The sequence below is a fragment of the Acipenser ruthenus genome, chromosome 4 (genome assembly GCF_902713425.1).
Source record: "Acipenser ruthenus chromosome 4, fAciRut3.2 maternal haplotype, whole genome shotgun sequence".
NCBI classification, from domain to species: domain Eukaryota; kingdom Metazoa; phylum Chordata; class Actinopteri; order Acipenseriformes; family Acipenseridae; genus Acipenser; species Acipenser ruthenus.
The window spans coordinates 77126207-77153623 of NC_081192.1; the positions used below are offsets into that span (position 1 = coordinate 77126207).

The 27417-nt window shown below is 36.3% G+C and overlaps 1 protein-coding gene across 2 annotated transcripts in view; it reads right to left on the minus strand.

Annotated features, from left to right (window-relative positions):
- Positions 1–492: 492 nt before the first annotated feature.
- LOC117400707 (SH3 and cysteine-rich domain-containing protein-like) overlaps positions 493–27417 on the minus strand; it is a 50938-nt gene continuing 24013 nt past the window's right edge. For both annotated transcript variants that reach the window (XM_034000988.3, XM_034000987.3), the window contains exons 4-11: positions 26958–27039; positions 26690–26808; positions 25617–25704; positions 17903–17970; positions 15718–15809; positions 13179–13230; positions 12748–12885; positions 493–3088 (exon numbers count right to left, since the gene is read on the minus strand). In XM_034000988.3, coding sequence (XP_033856879.1) covers positions 2990–3088; positions 12748–12885; positions 13179–13230; positions 15718–15809; positions 17903–17970; positions 25617–25704; positions 26690–26808; positions 26958–27039 — 738 coding nt within the window. In that variant the 3' untranslated portion in view covers positions 493–2989. The remainder of the gene's footprint in view (positions 3089–12747; positions 12886–13178; positions 13231–15717; positions 15810–17902; positions 17971–25616; positions 25705–26689; positions 26809–26957; positions 27040–27417) is intronic.

The following is a 27417-nucleotide window of genomic DNA, read 5'->3' on the forward strand; positions in this document are numbered from 1 at the left end:
AAACACTGGGAAGGATCTCACAGCATCAATTGCCATACAAGTAATTATTCAATCAACTGTATATGTAACATAAACTTGCCTGGCCCATCAAGTGTGTTACACACACACACACACACACGGCAGTCTGCGCTAACTAAAGGGACTTGTTTTGATGTTCGGACGCGGAGAGAGTGTTGAGCAGCACGGAGCAGACGAATGCTCCAGTGTCTTAAATATTCAAAGAAGAGAGCTCAAGCTGGCAAAGGCAATAACGGTAGAAGGGTTTGGCTCTTGAGAGAGATAGAGGAGCCAAAAGAGTTTGTTAAATCCTGTAGTACACTTAAAAGAGGGACATCATTAACCAGTGAGGCTTATTGTTTTGGAGGCGTGTGTCACAGCTGACAGTGACAAAATAAATACCTGTAAATAATAAACTGAATTTGAGAACTGCAAAGGCCATTTACAGGTCACCAAAATCAACACTTAAGTATAAGTATTAAATACCTTTTATTCCAGGTCTCCACACACACAGGCTTTACACCGGCCTTAGTCTTCACACAGACTTTTCAAACACAGTTTGACCTGCTTATTTATACCTGCCTGCTTAACTAGAGCCAACCCCATGGCATTCTGGGGTGTGTAGTCCTGCATCAACCCCTGGACTACATCTTTCCTCACCCTACTCTACCACACTATATACCAATCATGAGAATGACATTGCTGCCAAACACTACTGGCAGCTTTTTAACAATATACAGTTCCTGATTATTAAAAAATGTAGCCACAGTTCTGTTACAAATAACTGTTGAAGGACAGTTATATATCAAAAGCAGTATTGAATAGTATCACCACAGGCTACTGACTCACTACACATTGTATAGCTAAGGAGGCAAAAGACAGCCCTGAGGCAGAACATATTACAGGACATATTGCCAGAAAGTTGGAAGACTGTTTTAGATTGAGGAGTTTTTTTTTTATTTTTATGCATAACGTGCCACTGTAGTTGCAGACTAAAGACAGTGTAAGAGTTAGATTCAAAATTAAATACAAATCAATTGTAGGACCTAGACAAAACAATCTAGCTCCTATCAACACTTTTGATTACAATATATTTGTATTCATTTCTTGACTAAAGAATGAAAGGTAGCATTGGGCCCTAGTCACAAAGCTCTAACTCCGTAGTTATTTAAAGAAGTCTATTTGAGTGAAATAAATAAAACATGCATGGAACTTCAGACCATTTAAGAATAATTTGACTAATAGTGAACCTTATTTATTCAAAGAAAATGTGATTTATTTTCTTAGGTTTTTTTTTTTCTCTTTTGGTGCTCTCATCTGAGTTCAGGATGTACTCTTCAGTTCTAGTGTCTTTACAGAAATAAGAACCAGCACCATCTAGTGGTCTGCCACCATGGAAACAGGTTTCCTGTAGTTTTGTTTTCAGTACAGTGCTGTTCGATAGGTGGTGGTGGCGCTTACTAATATTGGATGGCATTGGATGATCTAGCCTATATCATGTCAATGGCATGCGACTAGAAATGAAGAGCAGTTATTTTAAGTTAAAGCTTTGTGATTTGGGCACTTGATTTCAAATGCATGTCTTAAATATCGAAGTCAATATAGAAAATGTCATTGTTAAATGCAAAGTAGATCACTTCTAAATGTAATCCTAAATCTAACAAGTGTATTATAGATTTAGCATCTTGTAAATTCAGCACATTACAGATAACTCAATACCAGTTATACAGCTAACACATTAACCTCAGATAACACATGGTTCAGTGATATTATTCTGATAAAATGTTGTTTTAGAAATACAGAGTAAACCAGGTTCTGTCACCATTGCTGGCATAAATCAGAAAAACACATATTTACTGTACATTGGATTATTTAGATATACTCTACAGATTAGGGTCCCCAAATAGAAGTCTATTATTATTATTATTATTATTATTATTATTATTATTATTATTATTATTATTATTATTATTATTATTTTCTAAAAAGCATCATACTAAATGTTGTGGCTTCTTCAAGCTCCAAGGCCATGAAACAATAGCGCGTTTAACTCTTTAAATCTAAATATGTATTGCCGATCAAAAAACTGACATTTATGGTATTTTATTATTTACTTAGAGGTCTATCTCCTTATTGCCCATCTTTCTTAAGGTTATTAATTATGTATTTCATAACTTCTGTATCTAGATATAATAAGGAAAATATTACCAATTAACTGTTGACTCCAAATTTCGATCAGAGGTAGTTATTTCGAATCAAAGGAGAGACACTAAATAGCATTACATTATAACTGGTATTTATGTGCATGAAAGAGTATGCATGAGATGAGAGACCATTCAAAAAGCTTGTTCAAATAATTTGTTCATTTATCACTTATTACATGTAAATGTAAAAATTGTTCTAAACAAAAACACTAGGTTGTACAAATAGATCAGTTTTAGAAACCACTAGGCAAGACTTCAAAAACTCACATTTAAAACAGTGTTATACCTTACAAAAATGTCCAGTTACTGAGAGTATTTTAAATATAGGGGGTGTCAGATCTGCCTCAGAACTGTAAAGCTTCATACAATGTAGACAACCAAGAGAGACACACTTTGTTAAGTATTCCCACACACGACAGACACATAATGTACGTTTCTACAGATAAGGAACTAGTGATAAACAAGACATGGTCAGACTTTGGACATTCATCTGTGCTGAGCGCTCTAAAAAGCCATGTCATTAGAGTAGCTAAGAAATAAGTCAATTCCTAAATGACGCAGTACAATACAGTAGCCACCACTAAGTGGAGGTTTTCAAAGTCCATCTTCTTTTTCAGATTTGCTCTTTATCCAGAGGATTTTGTAAGCAGTGCCTTTTGTTTGCCTTTTTTTATGTTTCCACGATATTCTTTCTTGTCTGCAAAAGAACTGCCGACACAGTGTGAAAAACGAGGGCACGCGTCACCGGCCTCAAGGATTTCTTCTCCACAAGGATCTGCTTCATCAGATCAAATGTTTTCTAAGACATCAAAGGGCACAAATCCCTTCTTCTTCCCACTGGACACTTTGATAAAGCCATTGTTTTCTTGTTTGTTGGCCACGCAAATCTGAAATGTTATGGAAAAAATAACACAAAAGAAATCAGTTAGGACCAGTTATTGGCAATTATCATTGTTTCTAGCTCAAGGGCTCGATGTTCACACACCAAAGAAGCAGCAACCTAATAATAAACTACCAATGTATCTTCTTCTACTTTATACACCCTAAGCTTTTAGAAGTAACTTTAGGGGCATAGTCTGTCGCATTAATGGGAAGCCTCAAGGTGCTCACCATTTCAAAACTGCAGTGTGCCTGGGATGAATCTTATGGCTACCGAGATGGGCACAGTGGGTATATGCTTCAGTATGACACTGGCCCTTACCTCTGTGGTTTGGTTTATTTATAGCCAGGGGAAAAGTGCTCCTGGAAACCATTCTCAATGAGCACACACTGCCCCCTCTCCGTTTGCATGAGGGTTTACTTAGGACTCAGTAACGAGAGTCGTTAATAAAGCATTCTGAGTGCAGGTAGGGAGCGTATAGTGATGTCAGAAAGGATGTCACAACGTCTGACCAGTGGATGTCACTCGTCATTTCCTCTTTGGAGAACGGGTCACTGCTTAGAAACAGGAGTGGGTGATACAACAGGAAGTGAAACTACAGTAAAACCTACTTAATATCACTCCTGATAATGTCACCCTCCACTTAGTATCACCACATTTAAATGCCCCCGCCAGATTATCATTGGGGTCAAAATACATCATACAGAACACTGCAATGAGTACAAAAATCAAGTGTTCTGGGATACAAGGTTGTTCATTCAGTAAAGACACTTCCCTTATAAAAGTTTACCATGGTGAAAGCACAGCAAAGCATAATAAAGCATAGTGAAAGCATGGTAAAGCATAGCAAAGTGAGGTGTGGTAAAATGTATTCATTAACATGGTAAGCCAGGGTAAATGATGGTTAATGCATGGTATTACCATGGTAAAAGCATGGTAATAGTGCAAAAAATACCATGGTAAACTTGCATAAGGGTACTACATGGAGGGAAAGGTAAGTCACATGATCTAGAGCAATTAAAACACCTTGCAGACTCAATCAAATCAATTGTATCCTGGCTGCACATCGTGGGCTCTATGTATCATTGATTTTTCTTTTGTATATTGATTTTTCGTAGGTTTTTGTGAATTTGTTGACCTACCCGCGATGTATTAAAGTCATTTTCACTCCCGTAACTTGGTTTCATCCCTGCTCCGGGAATTCTATTACAACTGTTCGTTTCAAAGTTCTTTCGCATGCAAATTCACAAATCTTATTATAATATTGAAGTTTCGCCCTTGCGCTTGATGTATCATCATTTATTTTGCTGATTTACGACTGCGTTTTGTGCCTGTTGTTTTATGCATGCCTCGCACTCGCATAGATTCAAAAAGCTCTTTGTAAGTCAGACTGCCTCTTTAAATGTTTGCGGGCATTTAGTTACTTAAAAAAAAAGAAACCAGAAAAAAAAGTATTTATTAATAGTCTATATTAAATAACAATGTCAATAAATACATTTTTTGTTTTTCTTTATTTTATATTTTAATGTGCTTTATTTTAAACTTCACCCCTTCCCGATCCCCGTGTTGCCTGCAAAACTGACAGCAGTGAATGGTGTTATTGCAGCTGAAATTGAACTCGCTGTAAATGCTGTGCTATTTATTACAATCCGGCAGATGTTGCCCCTGGATTAATTGTAGGTGCATATTTTAATATGAGTTTGAGTTATTACAATTAAGTATTGCAAATACACTCTGAGCAGCAGCACCAGTGTTGCCAATTTGGCGAATTTGTTTGCTTAGTAACGGGCTTAACAACCACAATCTAAACAAACCAGCTACATGGCAGTGGTAAAGTTGATTTGAAGTTTCAAGACAACTTTAAATATGAAGCTGAAGGGTTAACCTTTCCTTTAACTGTAAACCTTATAAATAATTTGTGGAAACCAAATGTGATTTTTATACAGGGATGAATGCGGAAGCGGTATTCACAGCCATATACTATTATTACATTTTACATATCAACAACAGTTAAACCATCGTTCTGTTTCAGGGCTTTTTTTTATTGTTTTAAACTCAAATATGTTGGTGTACTTTTATTTTTCAATAGGCGTGCTTAAAATGTACTATAACGTCCTGCAAAGCTATTTCTTATCAATGTATGAAATGTATTCCGGGGGGTGGGAGGGGAGTTGTTTGTGTGTCTATGTACTGTGATCGTTTTGCAACTTTTGCTTTAAAATGTCGACTTTCAGATCTGAAGAGCTGGCAACACTGAGCAGCTTTGCAGCACAGAGCAAAATGCACGATACTTCACAATATCGTATTCAATCCATCTAGGGCCAGTATGGTATGTACTGTACTTTTTGCCTTTGCACAACTAAAATATACATAAACATTTCTTGCGATATTCTTAAATTAAATTAAAACACTGAAAGCAAATGGAAGCTTAAGGTTCAGACGAGTAAAAACATGGTGTCAACTGCAGAATTATCGTTCAAATGTAACATGGTAAACGTTCAAATATATAAAGAGGCTTGTTTTATTCATGCATTCTGTTTTTGTGAACCGTTTCTTTTAGATCTACGTTTTGTTATTTATTTATTTATTTATTTATGTATTTATTTTTTACTGTGCCAGTGTCTGTTTGCCTTACACATTATTACATTGTAATGTTCACTTTACTTCTGGAAGGACGTTCTAAATTGCTGCAAATCTATTTAAAATGAGATGGAAATTCCGAACTCTCCTGTATAATGAACAGTAATTTATGCTGTTTGTAAACTGGCGCTGATTTTACGGTAGTTGTTCACGAAAAAGAGATGTTTAGTACATCACACACAGAAATTCTATGAAGGACGGAGGCTGCGAATTTGGAGTATTTAGGAACACATAAGCAATATTAGTACATAGAGCCCGGTGACTGTGACAGGGGGAGATCTGTGCTGGTTGTCCGGCGCATGCGTGATCATGCGGGGCAGGGGGTCAGAAGCCCTGTTTTGACCTGCCTGTCAATCATGGCGCTGACACAAAGAGGCTGAGCAAGGGTGTGTGCTCAGACCGCTTTGATTGGTTAAGGGGCGGGTCTTGGGGGAATGATCGACACCGTAAAAATGACGCTTTCCTGTTCCTTGGGTGGCCCATAGCAGGATACCATTCAGATGAAGCTCTGGCCTGAGAACTGAACTAAATACAGACAGCAAAAGTCTACGGACCAGGAAAAACAAATAAAGAAAGAAACTACTGGTGCCTGATAAAACAGCAGGCAGCAGTAGAGATTACCTAAAGGCAGCGGAGGCGCCTGAGGAAAACAGACGCTCGATTTCAGTTTGTTTATGTTGGGACGTTATTTATTTGGGCAAATCCATAAAAGTGTACTGAGGGAACAGAACAGCGGAGGTTGTGAATGTTGGTGAAATTGGTATGTATTGTAATACAGCAGGGAGGGGGTTAATATCCTCCCGCCTAAAAAACATGTATTTGTTTTATTTAAATTAGAGCCAGGTGCAGGGTATATATATAGAGAGAGCAAGCAGTCTGCTCGAGGCTGCTGCTGTGTGAAGGAGCACGATTGATAAGTGTGCTGAATCGTATAAAAGGTACTGTGTATAGTCCTTTTGTGTCATTGGTGAAAAACTGTGTGTTTTTGTTTTGTGTTTGTTTTAACAGGAAAACAGCTCAGCTGTCCTGTTGTATAAAGAGGTTCCTGACGTGTGTAGTCAGCACTCCAAAACGGAGTTAGGTTTTATTTTCGTTTTTGTTTATTTAGTTTTTTTAAAATAGTGCGTCAGTGCTTAAAACTCCATTCCTGTGTGCTAGGTCTGATTTTAAAGGGGCACCGAACGACCGTGAGTGACGGCCCGTTTACAGTATATATGTATGTATATAAGTTTTCACTCATAGTCGAAATTAGTGCACAAGTCACTCGGCAGTAGCCTGAACCTGAGGGCGGTGTGTGCGAGAGAGAGAAAGACGTCATGAAGATAACACAGCTATGTTCTACTGGAATCAGTTAGAACTGATTTAAATATATATTATCTATGTTTTAAGTTGCTCAAAACTAGAGTCAGTTAGAACTGATTTAAAAGGCTAGTATAGGATAATAAAAATAGTTTAGAGTAATACAAATGAGTTGGCTATTATTAGGTAAGTCTGGGATGTTAGCAGTATGTGATTGGCTGTATGTTAATAAATTATTGCTTGCTTCCAGTATAATTAGAACTGTAAAGAGCAATCCTTTGTGATTCTCAGTGCCGTTGAGGGTCAACCAGTACTTTTGAGATTCACTGTACTGTGATGCTGTTAGACTTCTGATTTCTGTGTAATAAACTACTTTTGGTGGGAAACATTGCCTACAAGATCTTATTGACTTCTTTGATCACGGTAACATCACCTACATTTCTTTTTGGTGAGCTACCCAACAGTCGTTTGAACCCGTGACGCACCACAGGGGAGTTTTGTGAGGGAAAAATAACCTGGATACGTGTAGTTTGTTGCATATGATAACAGCGAGAGAAGTAATACAGTAAGGGAGATTTCATCATACGGTATTGACAGGAATCATACCAGAAAGGTTCGGGAGAACATAAGAGTGGGTTGGGAGACCTTTAACATTGTTCAGGAGAACAAAGTAAGGTGGACATTGGTATAAGTCCAGTCCATAGGGAAAGAAAAAACAGCCCCAGGAACAATAAAGGTTACAGTGTAAGGGATTGCTCCTGTAACCTAATAACCGGACACTGGTATAAGTCCAGTCCATAGGAACAAATCCTTTCCAGGCACACATGGCAATTGACAATAAGCTGTAATACAAGTTCACACAATTGTGAATTATAAATTGTTATTGGTATAAAACACTAGTACATCAGGAAATAAGATTTACCAAAAGGAGCATTGGAATAAGCCTCAGATCTAATAAAGGACTATTGACATTAAGTCCAGACACGTGGGAAGGTAACAATTATCTTCAAGCAACACGAGTCATTGGAATAAGCCTCAGGTATATTTACACAAAGAGTGAATAATAAAAAGCTATTGGCATAAACTCTACACTCAATAAGTGTCACTTTACCGATTACAAACATGGAGTGGGTGACTGAATATTATTATTTATTATTATTATTTATTTCTTAGCAGACACCCTTATCCAGGGCGACTTACAATTGTTACAAGATATCACATTATACATTATTTCACATTATACAGATATCACATTATTTTACATACAATTACCCATTTATACAGTTGGGTTTTTACTGGAGCAATCTAGGTAAAGTACCTTGCTCAAGGGTACAACAGCAGTGTCCCCCACTGGGGATTGAACCCACAACCCTCCGGTCAAGAGTCCAGAGCCCTAACCACTACTCCACACTGCTGAATACGTTACAAAGCACTGTAGGTCCGTGTAGATCTGCTCAATCTAAATCAGATTCTTGGAAATGGCTAGAGAAATGTTGTGTAGAAAGAAATAAAAAGTAAAAATAAGGAGAAACATGTGAATGTTCTGCAGATAAGGCTGCAGGGCAAAAATGAGATAGAGCGAAGGTTTGGGGATATGAAAAAAGAATGTAAAAGACATGTACGGATTGTCCAGCCAGGGTGAAGGAATTAGACACTGCCCTGAGTGCACAGTTAGCTGAGAGAAAGGTAACTGCAGATAGTACAATGGAATTGAGAAAGCAAGTAGTGCAATTGTGTCAGTAAGTAGGTTGCTTAGAAAGCGAAATGTAAGAAGTATTAAACAAATTGTTTGTATTGTGTTAGTGTTAAATAGGGCGAATAAATAGGGTGGTCAACCTTTGAACTAGAACAATAGCACACATATACAAAGCAACAATGGAGAAGGTTGTTCAGGATTATATTGTTTTCAGGGAACCTACGCAGGGTCACTGTCTCACTGTCTTGCAGGTTCAGAGAGGAAGAAAAAAAAGCTAGCATTACCATATGTGGGCATAGAGAGAAAGGCTGTGTTTCTTTCGAAATGAATCTAACACGTAACTTCCAATTGAACAAATTGATTTTTTCTTAGGCTGTTTAAGTATAAACCAAGGAAATTTGAATAATATGTTTAAAATATGTTACAAGCTACAGCAAAATACAAGCAAAAATAACTATTTTCTATTAAGAGCGATGCTTAGCTGAACAATGTGGTAAGGACAGAGATGGGTAGAGAGAGAGATCGCTGTTTGTTAGACTGACTGTTTGAAAAACTTTTAGAAAGAAAGAGTGTTCCTTGAGATCTATACATCTAAGCAAACTAAGATATGTACCCTGAAATATTTTATTAAAAAAATTTCCATGAATGAATGTTAAGTGTTTGTTTGTTTGCTTGTGTGTGAGTTTTAGGTTTTTAAGACACGGTTAATTTAAAATCATTGTGGTGGGGTACCCCTGCTGCTGTGCGTAGTTTACATTTTATGTGGTGTGTTATTGTTTGTATGTATGCAATGGTGCACAGGGTATGGTTTGGGTTATGTAGCACAGGTGATTTGAAATGTATATTTGTATTTGGGCACAGGTGTTTCACAACTAGTTCATGTGCAGACTGTGCCTGGACTCAAAATGATTGATTAGCAATCGAGTCCCAACACAGCAGCATAAAACAGGCACAAAACTCACACTCGGGGTTGGGTGTACAGAGAGGAGGTATATGAGACAGAGAGGAGAGGAAATTTAAAACATAGAAAACAATTGCTACTTGTGCTGGCTTTACACCAGCACGATATTTGTTTTGATTATTGTCTGTTTATTTTGGCCACCGTGCCGTTTTGTTTTGGGTTCAGTGTTTTGTTTCTGTTTTGTTTTGTAAAATTAGCGCTGCATTCACAGTACTGTGTCCGGTCTCCTCCTGGACTGACGTCATCACAAGCCACCCTTACCACAATCATGAATACATATTTGGAGTACAGATTACATGAAAAATAGATGGTATATTATTTTAGCTAAAAGAAAAGTATACATAAATGTTTTGCTGTTGAAAACAATTTAAGGAAAACTTAAATGTGTTATTGAAGTGTACTGGCAATCCTTTAATGATTATTAGTGAAACCAGACATGGTTTTATTTTATTTTTGTTGCATGAATTTGAATGTAGAGAACCTAGTAAAAACAGGAGTAGTATATTTTGCCGTAGTTGCTCTTTGTCATTAAGGAAAATAGGAGAAATTATAGCAAAGTAGAATTGAGAAATATAAAAGAAGACGTTTATAAAGTAGCTACCACACTGCTAGGCTTGCAGACAAATCCCAAAGTGCAGATAAAAAGTTAACTTTGTCAAGAGAATGGATGCAAGATTAAACAACAAAATAACCGGTTACAAGACAGTGTTAAAAAACTTAGAGGGAATACAAAAGAATCTCTCTGATGCTGACATCCAATTACAATTTAGAAAAGAAACTTAATGAGAAAGAAGAAAAACTGTTGAGTGCCTATACAGTGCAATTTTGTGCTTAGAAAAATCACACAAACAGTGCACAGAAATTAAAGTTTGGACTGGTAGATGTGATGAGTTGAAAGATCAAATCCATGATGTACAGGGAGCCGTTATGGCTGCTGATAGTGTATCATACACAGGGCAAGGTAACAAATAGCAGAGCTGCACACACACCACAACCTTGCAGCTCCTAAACCTGTTTCTCTCACTCTTGACACACACATACACTTTCTTTTTATCACCTGACTCTATTTCTATATTAGATCCTGACTTATTGAGCCATTCAGTATTGTAGTTGATCTCTTAAATTACATGCTGTTAGTAACTGCAGCAAGAGTAGGCAGTACTTTTGTTTCTGTATGCGCTATTGAGAAACATGAACATTTGAATAATTTTCTATTTAAACACTCGTAACTTTTTTCTTTTCTACTTTAATTTTGATATGCTTTGGGAGTCTTCCCACAAGAGAGCTATGGGGTTAGAAAGAGGCGTAACTATGGTTACACTGATAAGCAAGCCTGCAGCAGGACTGAATTCCCAGGTGCAGTGGACCGGCTACTGTGGTTATTGTGAGGAATGAGGGAGATGTTTTTCCCACAGAGAAATAAATGCACCCTAGCTGTTACTGATAAAAGGGAGCAGCACTCACTGACAGTAGAGGTTTTGTGAATTTCATAAACCTTTAAACAGCAAACAAGCCACTGTGCGAGCAGCTGTCTGACTTTTTTTTCTGTTACAGAAAAAGGAATGCTGCTCACCACATACATAGAGATATAAAAATAACAATATTTTTGAAGAAAATAAACATCAGGAGTTAAATAATTAATCCATTTGAAGCAAGATGAAAAGAGTGCGACCATGAATGTCTCTACAGAAACTTTTGTGGTAAGCCATCTAAACTGAAAATTTGCTGAAAAAGTTTTTCACAAAATAGATGCTCTTAAGAAAAAAAGACAATGAAACATTCAGTGCAGACTTTAGACTAGTGGCGCTAAATCAGCCAATCAAAAGACCATTTTTAAAATGGGAGAAAATAATTACTGAATAAAGAATAAAAAGATGAACAAATTCTGACATTATTTCTCAGTTTGTGTTATTATTGCGTACATCTGAAATGATACAAAATAATGCTGACAGTTCTCTCATTTACAAATTGCAGTCGGGGGTGGGGTTACTGAGTAACGTATTTTAAATTAATATCTTTAGCAAAAGGTGACGCATTCAATAAGATTTGCTTGTGTGATTGACAGGCAAATCAGCACATTTTTGGCAGTGGCTTCTGATTGGTTTATATTGGGAAACCCTTGATACAGTCCATATATGGATAGTAGTCATCACATGATTTTAATATATATATATATATATATATATATATATATATATATATATATATATATATATATATATATATATATATATGTGTATATAGATTAGTGGTAAAACATTTCTTGCTCTTATGTTCTTAGCTTGTTTTTTTTTTTGCCAGGATTTTATTAAAGAAAATAGCATTTTTTAATAGGTTGTTTGGTAATTTTTTTTTTTATTGAAATGAATGGGTAGAAACTTCGAACTTAAAACGTAAACAAATCAAGTGCAGAGACATCATCATATTCGTTCAGTAATAATAACTGTGTTTCTTATTTGCCAGCTTGTTTTTATCATCTAGAATCAGTTAGAACTGGTTTAAAAGGCTAGTGTAGGGTTAAATAGTTAAGCTGTTATTAGGTAAGTCTGGGATGTCAGAAGTATGTGATTGGCTGTATGTTAATAAATTATTGCTTGCTTCCAGTATAATTAGAAATCCTTTGTGACCTTCAGTGCCGTTGAGGGTCACCCAGTACTTTGAGTTCACTGTACTGTGATGCTGTTAGATTTCTGTTTTCTGTGTAATAAACTACTTTTGGTGAGAAACATGAACTTCTTTGATCATGGTAACATCACCTACAGCTAGACCCTGCTTAAAGCAGCACTTTTCTTTATAGTTTTATTTACAGTGTTTGTTTTCCCTTTTTATTTCTCCTTGTGATTATGAACTATTATTTCTACACGTACAGTACTTCAGGGCAATACCATTTCTGGTAGCAACCCTGAGAGTGTCAAATAATTACACACCATGTTAATAAATCCTGTGTGCCTGTGTCTCAAAGACATTTCTGACTCACCCACACACCCTCTCACAGTGACCCTATTAACTGTTATTTGCACGTGTCCTACTCCAGTACATGTACTGTCCTGTAAGCATATGAAGTACACACCTGGCCCTCTTTCAGTATGATCTGGCCTTGTTCTTTGCAGCCGATGAAAGTTCTTGTGCATCGGTAAACTTTCTCGCCTGTCTTCACCTGGTCTGCAAAGTTTGCTGGAAAAAATCCAACCCGGTCTTCAATTGTACCCTACAGAGATTTATAGAAGATAAGACTATATTTCACACCATAAAACGTCAACTTGTATACGTGCAGTATGTGCAGTTCTTAAAATATTTCAACCAAGACTAATTGATTTACATAAAAAGGAAATACAGTCTGCATTTACAGTATTCTGTAGTCAGCAGTCGCTTGCTGTTACCAACAGTGCAGAAAGCATTTTTCAATACAACTGAATGAGAATGAGGCACTTGAATAAGACTCAAATACCCCATATTCTCTATAAAACAAGTCAATTACCTACAAGAATGTCCCTCTCTTACCTTCCACCAGTCTTCATTAGAGTCATCTAGTAGAATAATTCTGTCCCCTGGTCTGTAATTGAAGGAAACACACTCTTTAATTCAAATACACTAGACCAGGCACATTTGTAATGTAAAACTGTTTTAGATTGCAATCCTGGTGGAAGCTGGCACTTTGTGTGACACAGATTCCTGAAATGGAAAGTCACGGATGCCACTCATCAGGGCTAATGAGTACGAGCATGATCTCCCTTGTAATGGGCAGATAGTGCTCATTTAGATGAGACATTAGGTAATGCATTAAAATGCTAATGCGATGTTTTCCATGGGAGTGACATTTCCTCCTTCTGTGGAATGTCAATATGCCAAGTGCATAATTTATTGTATCCAGTGTTATGGATTGTAAGATGTTAGCATAAAGGCCATGTTTTACAGCTAGGTACATTTAATGTTTTGCTGAAAGTACAAGCAGCATCAGGTGTAAGATGTGTGGTCCTACTACTCGTAATTTAGGAAGGAAGTAAACGTTTGGCAGAAAAAAAGGACAACGTGAAATAAGAGTCTGGAGGAAAACATGAAACAGTGTTATGCTAATGAGACGCATTTTTTAATAAAATGATTTCCTCATGTTAGCATTAAAAACCGTATCGCTATGCTGAATATCTTTTTGTTATTTAGGGCTATGCAGATACACCACACTGTAGCCAAATAAGGCCTAGACTTACTTAAAAACTTAGCGACTGTAAATATATATACTGCTTTTAGCGAAAATGTTCCAGCCAATACACATGGCTGTACAGCGAGCTTACCAATTTGTTTTTCAACAGCGGTGAAGAGACCCAGAGGCTCAGGATGAATGATAAGAAAACTGAATTTCGTTTACTTTGAAAGGTACACAGTTTTTTAATGTTATTCATTTTAAAACCAGTTGTGAAGCTTTTTTGAGCGTGCTGAAAGTAAGTAAAGTACAAACTTGTTTTCTGATATTTTCAGTGTTCTTATTTATAAATGTACACATTACAAAAACAAATTAGTCACTTTTGCTTTTATTTTGTGATAAAACTGGTGCTTGTATTGATTTTATTGTTAATCTTTAAACAGTTTGAAGCATTTTTAGTGTGTTGTGGACCAACAGTATGAACTTATTTTTCGTATTAACACAGTATTTAATGCGGTTGTTTTGCAGTGAAGATTCGTGCTGGTTAATTTTTCATCGATTTGTTCAAGCTTACCAATGTACATGTTTTGAGGGTGAACAATAAATATAATATGTGTTAATAAAGATTATACTTATTGCTTTTATTAATTTTAAAACCATGTTTGTTTCTTTATTGTGCTGCAAGCCTACCTTAATACACGTTTGTGTTCCTATATTTACAGGGCTGTCTTTAGTGGATTTTACTGTTTTTATTATTATTACAATACAAACTGTTTTTACCCACTGACACAAGCATTAATGACGTTGCTGGAATGTTGTAATTTGCTTATGTCATCTCTATAAGGTTGAGTGCAGGCAGCTTTTTCATGATTGCATCTGAAGTATTTGCAGATGTTAGTGATTTTACATAATAAACGTAGTCTCAAGGTAGTCGCCGGTCTCCAATAGATGCCGGGGCTACTGGCAAATAGTGTAAATAACGCGTTTATTTAAAGTTTTACAGTATGCACAGTTTAAAACCCCTCAGCAGCCAATCTGCGTGCAGCATTCGAACATTCCGTTTTATAAGGCATGATAATCCTGGATGCACTGAATCCATTTGATGCAGAATGATGATTTTTTTTGTTGTTAGTTTATTGTATGTTTTATTTTATTTTTGCAGACAACTAGCACGGCTAGTGATAATGATTTCAATGCTAATAAGAGGAAAGATGCAAGCACCATAGCTTATCGTGCACACAGTTTCACATGCACATGTATGCAACATTGATTCTGAGTTGTATGGGTCTCATCCTAGAAGCTGGGATTCACACGGTGTTGTAAAAAAACAAAAAAAAAAACTAAAATTTCAAAGTGAGGAAGATAACTTAGAAGAAAAAAAAACTTTTCACTGAGTAAGAGGGAACAACTTAATGAACACAAGGTCAAATAACTACTGTCTCAATTGACGAATACAATGAGCACTCAATTATTGATATATTTTCACAGTCAATGAGGCATGCCAGCATGGCTATAATGTTCAGGACAAACCAATTACCACAGCGTTGCTTTTCAGACTGGATAAGTATGGACTCATGTGGCTACAGCAGGTTTTCTGCAGTGGCCTGTATTATTGGGCTATTTGATACCATACCTTAAATCAAACATTCATTTGTCAGACAAAAACGTATTGTGTTCCATGGAAGCTGGCCAGGCGAGATAAGCCTGCGATTAGGAAAAAAGATACACAAACTGCCTCTTCTGTGTCAGGCTAGGATCAAATTGTCAGATCTCTGTTATAACCTTCTGTTTTTTATTCTGGATAAACGACAGTCAGTTCTTTTCTTTTTGCTGCCTGAGTATGAGAGATTGTAATCTAGGAACTCGTCATTAGATAGAATTTACAGGGGCATTTGGACTGACCTCATTTCTAAGTCTTCGTTCTCCTGCGGTATAAATTTGAACAAGGCAACATAGGTGTTCAGCTGTAATAAATCCTTATGTTGTCTTTTTGCCTGTAAGAGAGTGTTACACACTGTTAGTGATGCACTGCATTAATGAACTCTACTTTCACTGCTTTCTAACAGCTGTAATAAACCCCATGATTCTATACAGACAGTGCTGTACACATCTGTTCTGATTCAGCACTTCACAAGGGACTGAGCTGAAAAATCAGATCAAAGTGTATCGCCAGTTAGTATGAGCAAAAGGTAGTGAATTGTACAGCTAGAAAATGTAAACAAATTCGGATGCTATTCCTATTTGAATGCTATAAATTTGTTTAAATTAATATAGAGGGCATTTAAAAACCAAGAGAATCAGACATGAAATATGAATCATTGATACAGATTAGATTTTGTTTATTGTCAGTCACCATATTTCAAATAAACCTGGAATTGTGAAAAAAGTTATTTTATTGCTTTCATCCAAGGCTTTAATTCAGCTGTGACACCACAATCGGGCTGTACTCGTTACAGTTCCTCTTCACTGCAATGGACAGAGGGAGCGAGTTCAACAAAGTCCTCAATGAACTAATCCTATCCAGTGGATCCCATAGGGCTGGACCCTGGTACTGTGTCAAATCATGTGGTAACTTGAGGCAAGTCATCACAACAGGGAACTACTTCCGAACATGCATACTTAAGCAATAGAACTCTCATAAGGGGGATTTACCACCTGGTAAGGCCCGCCTCATGCCAACGGCGAGGGCACTAACACAACAAAAAATGACTTACCAGACAGTAAAGCCCTCTTATGAGGGTTCTATTGCTACTAGAAAATGGATACATTAAAAAAAATAATAATACGTTTTTCTGTTTGTGATTTTTGTGATTTTATGCAGCACTAGTTTTTGTTGCTGATGAATACAAACATTTTCCTCAATATTCCATGATTAATGTGGTTTGCTCAGAATTCCATGAGTGCTCTGGCAGGCTTTAATATACCGGCAGTAGACTATTTCGCATCCTGGGTATTTCCAATAGTGTAAATAATACAATAATAAAATAGTAAAATAATAATAACCTGTTCTTCAGTCCAGGTACCTCTAAAAACAGTAGTATTATTTGCACTTACTGTAAACTATATTATATATTAAGCTTGCATTGTGACCTTGTACTGCCCTGTAACACCTATAAGTCGCCTTGGTTAAAGGCATCTGCCAAATAAATAAATAAATAAATAAATAAATAAATAAATAAATAAATAATAATAAGGTGACAATTTTAATGCATTGTTTATTCAGCACTGTTTACTAGTTAATTGAAAAAAAAAATCTTGTCAACTTTCAGCCATGGTTTAGTACACTCTAGGAAAGCTTTATCAAATATTATTCGCCTGAATGTATTATTTATTATTAAGGGGGCTAGCTTGGGTGTGAAATGTTTTTACTTTTAAGGAAAGGCCGCTGACTGCATATATGGATCATATATGGTTCAATTCACACATACATTACCAGCATTAGGGAATTTTAAAGTCCCAGCACACATAATTTTGCTATATTAACAGCGGTACAGAAATTCTAGCTAAAGCAGTAAATGGATGTAAATAGACATCCAGGACAAAATATTAGTCTTCTATAAAGCCGAGTTGAATTCAATATTTACCCATTACTGCTGAACCTTTTTAATACTGTGGTCAATTGACATTTCTGGAGCACAGCCAACGCTGGCTTAGCTACTGTTGACATGGAACTGATACAGGCTGACTGTCAGACTCCAGAGAAGATAGAGAAGCATAAAGTCTGAGAGGAGATAAATAGCTTTCCTGGAGTTCATAATCATTTTTGACTGGCTGAAATACCTTACGGTCAAAAACACAGCCAAAACATGGGAGCTTATAGAGCAACTTAGTATGGATGTGAAATATCACAATTATCTTCACCAATGTATTCTCCTTGTTCAGATTCATGTTGTATCATTTGCAGCTTCAGTCATCCCAATGGTAGTGTTTAAAGCACCTCTATGGCCGATAATCATAACCTTTAAAAATATGACTTCTCTACAGACATACAAGTTGCTCCTTCAGCTTGGTAAGTGAAAACGACAGCTGTCTAATTAGAAACTTCAGCAGGTGCATGAAGGTGAATCACAGAACTCTGAGGTCTTACCAGTGAGTTCCCCTGCTTCTTTTCTTCAGTGTGAAAGTGTTCTGTTCCATTTTCTAGTGAAGTAAATACTGAAGGAAAGAAACATGAATTTAAAATGCAATACAGTCAAGAAGACAAATGTTTTATCTGTGTGTTTCTAATAATAATAATAAAAAAAAACTGCTTTTGAAAATAATCTGGTTTATAACGTATACATGTCTTTAATGTCCATGCACTGCATAATTTGAAAGGCCTTGCATGGGCATTTACAAATTTGCATAATGATTTCAATTTTTTAAACAAGTTTCATTTAGTACTATTACAAATTGAATTGCCTTTAGGTGAAACCAAGTTAAACCGTAGAAGACAACACATTTGTTATGTCTGTAAAGCAATCCAACATAACATTTAAAATGAAAAACTATAATAAAATAAACATTTCAAAATAAACTAGTGTATAAATAGGTATATGTTCATACAAAACTGTAAAAACGAAATTAGTTTTTTTTAAAGTAACATAACAAAGAAAATAACTCAATTTCCATTATGTAACGCGCTTTCAAGGAAACTGACTTCAAAGTACCACCTAAGTACATAATTCACACAGATGTAACGCTTCTCAACTTTTCCTGTGCATTTATCACATACTGCTCTTTCACATTAGGCACAGATATCAGAAGTTTTATTTTTATTGCATTTAGCTACCTGGCATTGTTTTCGTTTGCATGTCACTGGGTGCAGCACTGAATCCAGGTTGAGCTGCCAGGTCCAGTACACTGTAAAATACAGCAACTGGCCACCGGCAAGAACCGGCTTTCACAAACAAACGCATGTAAATTAAAACAAATTAGGGAGTCACGCCTATCAAACTTATTCACAACCAAAGCACAGGAAATGTAACAATGTAAGCGAAAGCCTGGCAATGCATAAGGCAGCACGAACAATGAAACCAACTAGTGGGGTCTGCAGCACTGCGGGAAAATACGCAAACGCAAAAAACAGAGGACGCAGGGCTTAAATAGGAGGGTTAATTGATAGCTTGGCTAATTGATAGATTGCTTGGTTGATTAAGTAGAAGCCCTTGCACCTGCCCCCCCGAACAACACCCAGTGGTTACAATAAAATAAGCACTCAATTTAATTCCATACTTGTCCAATACATCAGATAATATTCATAGTGTTTGCTTTTGTACAGCTCTGCTTTTCTGTAAATATCAATAAACCACAAGCTTTGAAGAAAGATAAATCACCAGCTTTTATCTGAATTAGTTCAATTACACTTCGTTACAGTGGTTCTCTGGATACTGTATATGAAATCCACTATTTATCCAGAAGGAAAACAATTACTACTACGACTTATACTATTACTACCTACTAGGACTACTACAAATAATAATAATAATAATAATACATTGGATGTGCATGCTCTCTGGCTCATGTGGGCCATACTAAAATAATCATAACATTCAACTGCCAGAGATTCTTTGGTTCATAAGTAGTCTAAACCCATGAGATCCTATTTATAGAAAGGGTATTTTCGATTCTAGAGGTCCTTAGGCAAATGCACTATGATGGTAGGAAATCTTTTTACATTGTAAATTGGTGAGATTTATAGTCTCATTCAACATTAAAGCTTGTTCTTTTGATAAGGTGCTTACGTAAAATGAGTTCAAAAGTAATTTAGCCAGCCACAAATAAAACATGAATCAATGTAGTTTTGGCCCTAAAAATACATATCCCAAATGTCATGTACATCCTAACACCACACGTTTTAGGGTTTGAGTGGTGCATTAATTAATGATTTTTAGGGTCTTTAGAATATGATAATCTCCAAATCACATGTTGTTACTTAACAATATTCTTTAAATAAAATAGTAAGCTATAAATTCAAAAACATTCACAACACCCATAAGAGTTATTTTCAGCCGCCATCTCAGTGCACAACCTGTGTAGCCTTATCCCAATAAAAGTTAGAAGTCATTCTGCACCCCTGCAAATATCCACAACTTATCGGGCCTGCGACAGGTAGCCTGTTGTTATTCTAAACATGTAAATAATTACATAGTGGTGGTAGTGCAGCACAGTGTAAAAGATAGGACTCAGAGTCAGGGGGTCGTGTGCCTGGCCTCACTACAGTTTCCACCCTTTCTTTGAAAAAACAAAAGAGAACCAGAATAAAAGTTTACAACAGTAAATATTTGCATGGTCATTTTGCAGTTTTCCCATGCACATTACATAGTTTCCACTGTGATTTTACTATGGTAAACTTTACTTAGGGAAAATCTGTTGACAGAGAGTTTACAGACCCCGATCAACAATAACGTTACATTTACTTGCTGTTGCGCTATTTCACGGAATGTGTTTCTGCAGTCTTTATGTTGTTCTAAAGCAATCATGGGACAAATGGCGGATGGAACATACAAATCACTGTAGTAGGTTAGGGCTTTGGGGAACAGGGTTTGGTTTTGTGAAATTGTTTTATTTAAATCTTTTTTTTTTGTCGGGGCTCCCGAGTGATGCATCCTGTAAAGGCACTCCTCGTGGAGTGCAGGATGTGCCCTATAGCCTGGAGGTCGCTGGATCGGGTCCAGGCTATTCCACTGCCGACTGTGGATCGGAGTTCCCAGGGGGGGAAGCACAATTGACCGATCAGCACCCGGGGTGGGGAGGGCTTAGGTCGGCCAGGGTGTCCTCGGCTCACCATGCACCAGCGACCCCTGTAGACTGGTCGGGCGCCTGCGGGCCTGCCTGCAATTGTCTCAGCTGCGTGGTAGCTGCGTGGCGGGCCTGCAGAGTGAAAAGAAGCGGGCAGCTGACGACACACATTTCGGAGGACGCGTGTGCTCGTCTTTGTCTCTCCTGAGTCAGTGCAGGGGTTGCAACGGTGAGCCAGGCTTAAAATAAAAAAAAAAAGTAAAAAACAATTGCCGATTCCAAATTTAAAAATAAAAATATAAAAGCTTGTTTTTGTTTTGCTTTGCACGTATGGGTGTTGGTGTGGTGCAAGCCGATAAAAAAAATTAAGAAAACCCCATTTAAACTGAACAGTTATCAACTCTGTCTCTTATTTCCATGCAATTATCTGTGCCTACCTTTGACTAGTTTATAATATATATATATATATATATATATATATATATATATATATATATATATATATACACACACACATATACAATATATATATATATATATATATATATATATATATAAATGGTTTTGTTTCATATATATATATATATATATATATATATATATATATATATATATATATATATATATATATACTGTATATATGAAACAAAACACTGTTTAGCTGAAAGCTTCGTGGAACATCTACAAAGTATAAGAATTAACACCTCTACATCATCTCCTGTTGCCAGACATTTCAACACAAATGACCACACTGCAGAAGACATCACAATGTGTGGGATAAATCACAGCAAGAACACAAATTACTTTTCAAATTAGGCACTTTGGAACCTCTTGGAAGTAACTTTCTATTTTAAAGTCATCATGTTATCATCCTCTAGAACTTTCTTTTGAAAGACAACTTGTTTAACAAAATCTTGTTTACAACATTGCTTTTTCCATCCAGCTGAAGAAGGACTTGCAAAAAATGGTTCGAGTCTTTGAGGTAGAGATTCTAGAATGGGTCTGAAAGTATCATCAAGAAACTTGGAAACTATTTCTGTGGGGCAGGAGCATGTTGATACAATGGGATGACCAGGGTTAGCAGGTTTTAGCGATAATATTTGTCTTCTTATTCAGGCTAACAGGATTAACCTACCCCGAGTGTGAGTTTGTTTTCCTTTTCATTTGTCTTCTGTGTGCTTGTTAAATAAAGACTGTTTGACTATACCTGAACACTGCTGACTCCTTTATTTCTCAATTGTGTAAAATTTTATTTCTCAATTGTGTAAAACCTGAGAAGCTATATCTATATTGGTTGGAATTTATTTTCTTATGTTGACATCTACTTTTGTCTGTATTTTAGTATGTATGATTGTAGGCTATAAATAAATACTGTTGAAGTGCCATATGTGTTTGCAGTTGTTAGTTATATTATACATGTATACCATGTATGTAACACTTCATTATATATTTATTAAGCTTTTAAAATTATGATAGAACTCCCTACCCAATACACAATTTGTATATAATTAATTGTTCGGTGAATCTTCTAATCATGCAATTTCTCTGGTACTCTTTGCTCGCGATAAATAAACTCAACATGATTAGAAGTAGCCACCGAACACTTACAGTATTATAAGAACATTTTATATGCCTACAAACGTGTGAAGGCGAAAGTGTACATTGTACATAAAGTGTGGGGGAACATTACAAATATGTGTAGGCAAAATCCATGTCAATGATCTCGATCACATTCCTAGGGGATCTGTGTGTCCTTAAAAATCAAGGATGCACTGCACATCTGCAATCACCTAAGGAAACTTTATTGTAATATCTAATATGCTGTTTTGTACACCAAGATTTCATCATTTACGCTTAGTTTTTCATTTGTATAATTCAAATAAAATCTATCGTAGAGGTCAGCTTTACGCATCCAGATAGGCTACTGTTACATTGATCATTTCTTTGTAGTAACATTACACTGGGTGCAAATAACGGTATATCATTTTAGCAATACAACAAATGTTCTGTAAGATTACAAGCAGTTAAAACAAGTGAATAAATCTCATTCATAACCACAAGTATAAAAAAGACTTTTTCATTTCATAACTACAAATATTGAATTACCTAGGTAGTCAGAAATTAACTCTGGTCCTGTACACAGGCCAGGGGTCGTTATACTATTTTATTCATCTATACCACCTTAACATTAGCCATGGAAGTCATTTTGACAGTTTGACAGGGTTTTCAAATTTAAACTACTCTGCGTGTCTGAAAGTTATGTGGTTGTCTGTTTATGACTTTTCCTAAATACATGTATTAAATACCCTGACTGCGTTTGAAAGACAGGATCACGAAAATAAGGAAGTTATAAGGCCGCCCACTTAGAACCGCAAAAGCCGTCATTTTGACTGCCTTTTACAATACATGTTTTTATTTTGAATATAACCTACAATATTCTAGTTTTTTATATTTTACACAAGCCTGTTATCTCTAATGGACAAGAAATGCACTGGGGAAAATATCAGTAGGAGAGATTTCATCTTGAAACTAGCCACAGCACTTTGGCACAAACATTTCGATCACAAAACTGCAAAGCAGAAGGCTGCAGCAGCTTAACCTGGATTCAGTGCTGCACCGAATGACACACGGAAGAGCAAACACATGTTACTTTTGTTTTAAATTAAAAACTACTTTAGTTTTTTACAGTTTTGTATCTACATATACCTGTTTACACACTAGTTTCTTTTGAAATATTTATTTTATTATAGTTTTTCATTTTTTGGAAGTAGTGCTTTATATGTGGTAAGTTAACAAATAAACCCTTTAATGTTTAATTGTTCATTTAAATACAGCGTTTTGGCTGTTTGATATGATTGAATAAAACTTTTGAGTTGTATCCGATAGTTGTCTTTCATTTTAATATTGATGTTGTTTAAAATCTACCGTCATAATGACTGCCGGCGGTGGTTTAAAGAATGCGTATAACCGCGGCAGTTCTAGTGCTAACTTGTGGTAATTTTTGTGGCGCATATGTAGAATAATATTGTCTGGCATTAGGTTTGAGTACTCAAAATGTTTAACGCTCGAATACTCGAACACTAAATTACTCGAAATTCCCATCCCTATTTCTTTATCAACATAATTTCAGAAATCACATTAGCACAATTATTTAATAACGAAATAGGCATAACGACCGCTTGAAAATGCCAAAATCAATGCTACATACCGATCTGTTGATTAACACTGGAATTATCATTTACAACCTTTTGAAAATCCTGCCCGATATGTCTTGTATTGGTTTGATGCAATCCTGATTAATCCTTTAATACTTCTAGATTTTAACTCATGGGCAAAAAAAGTAGAAATTTCAATTACACAAATGTTATCTTTGATAAATTCGTCATACTGTCTGATTCTCAATTCCTCTACTTTTGTTAAAATATCTCAAATATCATTATAAACCTGCTTGGAAAAATCCTACTCTTTGATTGGTTACCTGCATTCTATCAACCATATGTTAATCCCACACAACATTTCAACAGGCACGTCATCTTTGATTCAAATTCCTCAGATACTTACCTGTCCCATTTCTATAACATTTAATATATATAATCAACAACTAACTTAAAAAAAAAAAGTTTGACCCAAAATCACATTGCAATCTTTTTAATGGAAAAACTGTTGAATGGTATGAAGATGAATGTTCTGAACCGGACAAAGTACCAGTAATTCAAAACATTTTAAAAGAGAAATGGCAGAGTGAAATAACCAGAACTGAATCAACTCGAACTTGACCAAAACAAACAAACAAAAAAAACACAATCAAGGCTTCTAAATGGGCTGTGAATATCTTACAAAACTGTCTCCAAGAAAAAGGTAGACTTACATTGAACAATTTCCTCTGGGAATTTTATGTCGGTTCCATGAGGAATAAAGATGGAGCACAATACAGCATCTGAAACTTTATAAGTCTGCGAACTAGTATCAATTGCTTTTTGAATGACCCACCATACAGCAGAACAGTGGATTTAGAGAAATACGAAAAATTTTAACAATGCTAATAACATCAAGTGGAAAAGACAAAACAACACACAATCCCCCAGTAACACCAGCAGAGGTGGAGAAGTAAGGCACAAAGCAAGCATTCTCACAAAGAAACCACGGCTTTCACCCCCACAGCTCCCCTTCTGGCAGTTTTTCAAACTGCACAATATCTGTACAGGTACCCGTAATTGTAATTGCTCTTATCTGAAATTGTTCATATCCATCTATCGTACTTACTACCTGCTCTTAATGGACTTTACTTGTATAAGCAATCATTTTTACTATAAGTTTAACTGCTCTTAGTCAAACTCGCTCTTAAATGTAATTATTTACTGTATACCTAATTTTGCTCTTATTTGAAATTGATCTTTTTTCTACTGATTTTACTGTACTTTATAACTGCTCTTATCTATAATGTGATATTTTGCAATGTGATACTTTGTACTGTGATATTTTGTAACAACTGTAAGTCGTGTCTGCTAAGAAATAAATAATAATAATAATAATAATAATAATAATAATAATCTGGCAATTTTCAAGTGAACATTTATTCCAAAAATCACTGATCTATAATAAAAGTTAATTAAAGTTTTATCAGATGTATTTATGTAATTTACTACATTTAAATATGTATGTCCATTAATGAAATTAGCAGGTAATATGTTAATATAATTGATGTACAGACATTATTTACTTAATACACATTTTAATCCAATATTTATTACATTTATTAATAAATGATGTCCATTTAATAAAATTAAACACTTTTAAACAAATGTTGTTTACTTCTCATTGGAACTACCTATTTTCTTGTGCATAGTGATATTTACTGTTATTGGAAAGATTTTAAAAAATGTGCTCTGTTCATTTAAAAAGTAAATAAATATAATAATGTTATAATCGCTTTATAATAGCATTAAGGCACTCCAGGGGATGGGTTGACATGAGATAACCGCACACTTAAGGCTTAGCGCCTTATAACGCCTTAAGCGTGCGGTTATCGCATGTCAACCTATACCCTGTCGTGCCTTAATGCGTCAATGACACCACCTCACCACTGTCACTGTCACAGCGTTTCCTGGTGGGGCCGGCAAGGCTGCCATGAGCATCTGCTTCCTCGGGTACTTCAGCCAGGTCAAAGCTCTGTAGGGACACCGAGGAGCCAATCAGAAAGAGAACAGGTTTGTTCATTATACAATTAACCAATCTGTGGCGCTGAGACTTCAAAATAATCAGTATAATAAACCTCATGGATCGTCTCAGCCAACCAGGTTCTACAGCAGTCATGATCTCACTCACTTTTAACTCTTCAAACATAAACTCTTATATTAGCTAATCAGTTTCAACATTTCAGATGAGAACTAAAAGAAAACACACACACACACACACACAACAGTTTCCATGTTTCCTGTATTAACAGCAGTAATCAGGGCTGTTATGATTGCTACTGCTCTCTTCACATAATTATGAGCTTGTATCATAAATAACCACTGCTTGTGCTATCAAAGTGAGTTATTAAACTAAGATTAAGTCAATAAACACACCTATCTTGCTGGCATTCTGGCAAATGGTGATAACCTGTGCAGTAAATAACACAACACTGGGGAGTGATTAACAGTCTTTCCTGGCTTCCAGAATTGTCAGGGTGACATTTTTTGGAGGTGGAAAAAGTCACTGGTATAATAAGCCAGTGGTTCTGAAATTAGGGGGTTGGGACCACGGGGGTGGGGGGAGGAGCGGTCACTGAAAGTTTTCAGTGGAGCTGTGAAATGACTCTATCAATAAGTACACTACAGAGCTACGCCGCAGGTCTTTTATATAAACTGGATATATTTAATAATATTACAGCATATGTCTTTGCCCTTCGTCTGTTCGCTGATTTCAACATTTCTTGCTTTTTAAATATGTAAGTCAGATTGCGAAATAACTAGGAAGCAATGTGCTTTGCATTTACCAAACTGTAGTTTCACATAGTTTAACAGGATTTTACAGATTAACAGGATTCCAGTAGTATAGTGTCAAAGTAATATACTATAATGGCACTTTGTCTGACCTTAAGCAGTTCAAAATACATTAACAAGGATATCACAAAAATGTATAAATAAATGTAGAACACAGATTCCCTTACAGAGTTGCGGTGGGGGGATTCAGACCCGCTCCCAGTGCTCCCAGTCCTCCTCGATTTCTGCGCCAGTGAGGTCCCAAAGCGCAGAGTCTCGTACACTGGGTCAACCCTACTGCCGCAGGCTAGCAGTGGGGGAGTGAGGGGGTGGGCAAGGGAAGAGACAAATCAGAACAGACAAGTGAGCAGAGAACTGCTGGAAGCAATGAGACGTGCACATGTCACACCGGGAATGTGCATTTGGAAGGGAGAGCAGAACCAAATCGATACTCACCGATGGGCATCACCTCTTTGATGCAGCCAAACTGTTCCTGGATGAGCAGCGGGGAGCTGTAGTAACGCTGAAATCCCTTTGGCTTGTAGGGAGCAGGGGGAGGGGGGACATCAACGGCAAGATCAATACAACAGCAGCACATACAGCATACAGCTAACTAGACACATCAAAACACACTGCTTACGTCCTCCTCTTTGTTCTTTTTAAACACTACACATGCTTTCTTTATTCTCTTAAAAAATGTTTTTAAATGACCAAAGTTTGAATATCAATGTTACTACACCTACGTACCAGTAGAACACCAGAAACATTATCATGGGTTCTCCCTTTTTTGGGGTTGTAGTATAAAAATCTTTACTTGATTTTTCTACTTAAATGTGGATTGTGAAAATATTTGTAATTTGCTGCTGCATTATGTTAGGGACTTCATGTAGATCAGATTAATGCCATGTGCCATACT